General features: G+C 35.2%; 1 protein-coding gene across 5 annotated transcripts in view; it reads right to left on the bottom strand.

Moving 5' to 3' along the window:
• LOC111862786 (probable transcriptional regulatory protein TTE1135) overlaps positions 1 to 4188 on the bottom strand; it is a 14382-nt gene extending 10194 nt beyond the window's left edge. For 2 of the 5 annotated variants that reach the window (XR_002842499.2, XM_023848466.2), the window contains exon 1: positions 3707 to 4057. Coding sequence is in view for 2 of the 5 variants with exons in the window: in XM_023848466.2 (XP_023704234.1) it covers positions 3707 to 3893 (187 nt within the window). In the remaining 3 variants the exon portion in view is untranslated. Of the gene's footprint in view, positions 1 to 3664; positions 4058 to 4084 lie in introns of those variants that run through there. The other 3 variants (XM_023848477.2, XM_023848457.2, XM_033750861.1) reach the window with 3 other exon arrangements.
• Positions 4189 to 4663: the final 475 nt, after the last annotated feature.

The raw sequence follows: 4663 nt of genomic DNA, 5'->3' as shown, positions 1-4663 counted from the left end.
GGGGGGGGGTGAACTAAGTAAATATAAGTAACACAAAATATGTAATGAATCATATGATTACAATTTATGTTCAGTTCCAATAACCCCAATGAAGAAGAAGCAAATATGCATAATTCTTCATGAATATATTAACTGGAAAGAAGAGTACAATTCCTCCACTGAGGTTTCATGCCAAAATAAGTTGTGAAGTATAATGAAGTCAAATTTCAATAGGACTGAAATGCATCCTTTATAGGACTAAGTGGCCATGCCACAGCTCAAGCAGTTCTGTCACACTCATAGATCATTTCTTCTTAGATAAGAATGTCTTCAATAAATTTCAAACCCATTCTGCAATAAACTGGTTTTCAGACCATGATGGGCAAATCTTAGAGCTTGAAAATAAACAGGTGAAAAGGAAAAGGGACCATGTAAGAGCATTTAGGAATATCAATGATGAGAACACAGCACATTTCCAACGGGCATTACAAAATGAAAACTGGGAAGCAGTTTATGATAAAGAGAATGTTAATATGAAATTTAATAAATTTCATAATACCTTCTTAACCATTTTAGAAAACAGCTTTCCCTTGGTGTACAAAAAAAGGAAAGACACCAATAAATGGATAACCAAAGGTATACGAACATCTTGTAATCATAGAAGAGCTTTATACAACTTAGTTAAAAAATCAAAGGATGAAAGATTGGAATCATACTATAATAAGTACTGTATGACATTAACGAAAGTGATAAAAGAAGCTACGAAACTGTACTACCAAAAACTTATAAGTAACTCGGAAAACAAAATACAATTAACCTGGAAGATGAGTATTAAAGAAACTGGGAAAAGGAGGGGCCCAGATAATATAACCGAACTGAAAGTGGGGAAAAGCAAAGTAACTAATACTAAGAAAGTAGTAGAAGTATTCAATAAATACTTTATAACTATAGCTGAGAATCTGGAAATGAAAAGTGCCAATAAAAATGAAGCTGTTAAATTCTTAGACACTTTGAAATTTGATAAATTCCCTGAACTGAGGCTAATACCCACAACGGAGGTGGAAATAAGGAGCATACTTATGTTGCAAAACTCAAAAGATTCTACAGGATAAGATGGCATTTCTAGTTAGATATTGAAATACTGTATAACTGAGATAAGTAAACCATTGTGTCACATATTTAATGCATCTTTTGAGCATGGAATACATCCTGATAGAATGAAATTTGCCTCATTAAGACCTATATACAAAACAGGTGAGAAGGCAATTATGGCAAACTATAGACCAATATCATTGCTAATAAGTTTTTCTAAGAGTTTTGAAAGAGTGGTGAACAATAGGATAAAGCAACACATACAAACAATTTAGTATCTTTTGCACAGTTTGGATTTAGAGAGAACAGTAACACAGAAATTGCAATATATACATTAACTAATCATATTTTAGAAATGTTGCAAAGACGCAATCATTCATTAGGAATTTTTTGTGATTTGACAAAAGCATTTGACTGTGTGAGTCATGATATTCTTTTGAGTAAATTAGCAACATATGGCATTGGTGGTAAAATAAAAATATGGTAAAGTCCTATCTGGAAAATAGAAAACAAAGAGTTATAATAATGAGAATGGAAAAGGCTGTTCAGACTGGGGAACTGTCAAATATGGAGTGCCACAGGGCTTGATTTTGGGTCCTTTGTTGTTTCTTTTATAGTATATTAATGACCTGCCATCAGCATTAAGTACTGACAACAAGTCATTGTTGTATGCCAATTATACAAGTATATTAGTGTCGGGTATTAATATCGATGAAATTCAAGAAAGGTCTAAACTTATGTTAAATTCCTTAAGTCAGTGGTTTAAATACAATGGCTTATCCCTAAACTTGAGGAAAACTAAAGTGTTAAAATTTCAAACAATCAATCGTGACAATATGTCTGTACATTTAAAGTTTAACGATGAATTATTACAAGACGAAACTCATATTAAATTTTGGGGCACTGAAATTCATAAGTGCTTGAATTGGAAGACACAGGTTGAATCACTGTTACCCAGATTGGGAAAGGCATGTTATGCAATATGAATTATGAAAACATATAGTAATGTTACAACATTTAAAATGATATATCATGCATACTTTCATTCACTCATGAGATATGGAATAGTTTTTTGTGGTAATTCGTCAGAGGCCAAGAAGATTTTTCTCTTACAAAAGAAGACTATTAAAATAAAAATGGGGATGAAACATAGAGAGTCATTTAGGCCAGCATTTATAAAGTTAAATATATTAACACTGGTCTCTCAACATATTTTATCTCTGATGGCTTTTATGATAAATAACGTGGAGTATTTTACTTTTAATTATTCAATTTATGAGAGACTGACAAGACACGACAGAAATTTACATGTCCTACAATCACATCTCGCAATGAGGCAGAAAGGGGTCCACTGCATGAGTATAAAAATATTTAACAGATTTGGTACATGATAAAAAACAGTTTATAAGAGAAACAAGGGACGTCCTAATGCATAATCCATCATATACTGTTGATGAATTTTTGCTCTTCTGTCGGGATCAACAGCTAAGGAACAGAAGGGGAGTGCATGCTGACTGATGGATGTCCCACAGTAGGCATTAATATAGACATTAAGTGTAAATATAATCTGTAGTTTATGTATTTATTTAGACGCACGTTGTTTGCATTTATGTTTGTTTCTTATTGTGATAATGGCATGTTAGAATTGTAAAGATGTATTGTTGTTTGTAAAGCTTGTGACATGTTTCATATTCAGTGCAGATTGCACTTATGAATATCTTGAAATGCATATGTATGTATGTTAGTTGCTAGCTTCCCAATATGGCAGCCTGGGTTTGATTCGGAATCAGGTTATATGAGATTTGTGGTGAAGAAAGTGGAACTGTCATGGGTTTTGTCCAGGCCTTCAGTCTTCCTTGTCAAATTTCATCCAACCATTGACACTATAGTCTTCTCAACCCTGACATCAGTCATTAAATCATCAACTTAAAGAAAAAGGCAACCAAAACACAGATCATATCACACACCTAATACAAATGTATACATAAATACCTATATGTTACAACTATTTACTGATATCTTATTTTAAATGGATTTATCTTCTAAGCAGATACTTTGAGGTGACACATAATCTTTAAATGCTCGCTTAAATACTTTTATACTGTGATTTAAATTATTAATAGTAGATCAGCGAATAACTTCATTCCTGCATAATACAGGCCTTTCTGGTATGCAGCAAGGTTAGAATTTTGCCAGAGTTATACTTATGCCTGAATCTGTTTGAAATGTTTCCATATTGTCAACAATGATGACTGCAATGAGTAACAATTCACTGGCAAGAACAGGTATATTAAGGGTAAATGATTCTCTGTGAGATACACTTCATAACGTGTGCCATTATTCTGCTTTTCATTTGGATGTTAAATGCTTCTGCTGTCTGTTGACATTGGGCATAAGATTATTCCTTACAGCAAGATGGATAAGATATAAGAAAAATAAAATTTGTAAGTATCACAAGTAATGTGACTGCCACAACTAAGATTTAGACACTGCATAAACGATGTATGTTTTCCAATTCAAGATACGGTCAACGTGTAGGAGTTTTAGTTATTCCCGTCCCTACCCCTGTTGTATTATCGTAACCTTTATTTACATTAATAAACGCTTTGTCGGAACTTCCTACAACAGTACTTTCCTTGTATTGCCAGACGTATAAGTCGTGACATTTTCTGGAATGTTGTGGACTTCTGGGCATCTTTCGCTGCTTTAGTATGTTTTATATTGGCCCATTTACTATGCCCAGCATTCCGTCTATTTTCTTTTAGGTTACGTACGTCCGCGCTTATTCTTTGGACGCGCGCATATTTGATTACTCGGAACATTTTACGAAGACACCTTCACAATAGGCACAAAATTGTATGTAAGACTGTTATGTAGACAAATACATATAAAAACAATGTTCAGAAACGAATTAAATTCCTTCCACAATTTCGCACTCAAACATTTCCACCATCATTGGCAGACTTTTACAGCATACCAACAAACCTACGCAAAAACAATATTGGTCTATTACATGTGCTGCTAGAGTTCGGTAAGCCGGCTAGTAGATGGCAGTAAGATGGTACTTAGATCTGCATACGGCAGTATTCCCTGTTAACTGGAGGCAATTACGATATTTTCCAAACTGTCCATCTTGAACAATGAAGGGGATCTCTCTCTCCTCCCTGTTGCTCCCACTCTGGAGCATAGGGCATCCGTGAAATGCTTTGTTTCACTTCAGTTTCTTAATCGTAAGACACTCGGCAGGACTCCTTGGACGGGGGATCAGCCCGTCGCAAGGCCGCTACCTACACAGAATAAACGCAGACATACATCCATGTGTTGAGTGGGATTCGAACCCACGATCCCAAAGTTTGCGCGGCCACTGTGATCGCCAGTGAATGAGATTAGTTTTGAGAAGGTTTGTGTGCTATTAACTGAGGGAGGCGAGGAATTTCATGTCGTCTGGAGTGGGGGAGCATATAAGCTTGTGCCGGCTTCAACTTGCCTCACCCCCCCCACCCCCACCCCAACCAAGTGTAATGAATTCTGCTATGGCATAAAATTATGGTATGTATGCATTACGAGGAACGTGAGTTGGTATATTTTTTGC

This window comes from Cryptotermes secundus, unplaced genomic scaffold (genome assembly GCF_002891405.2).
Source record: "Cryptotermes secundus unplaced genomic scaffold, Csec_1.0 scaffold1105, whole genome shotgun sequence".
NCBI classification, from domain to species: Eukaryota; Metazoa; Arthropoda; class Insecta; order Blattodea; family Kalotermitidae; genus Cryptotermes; species Cryptotermes secundus.
The sequence above is the reverse complement of the archived record's forward strand: the minus strand, read 5'-3'. Positions and strand labels throughout refer to the sequence as shown.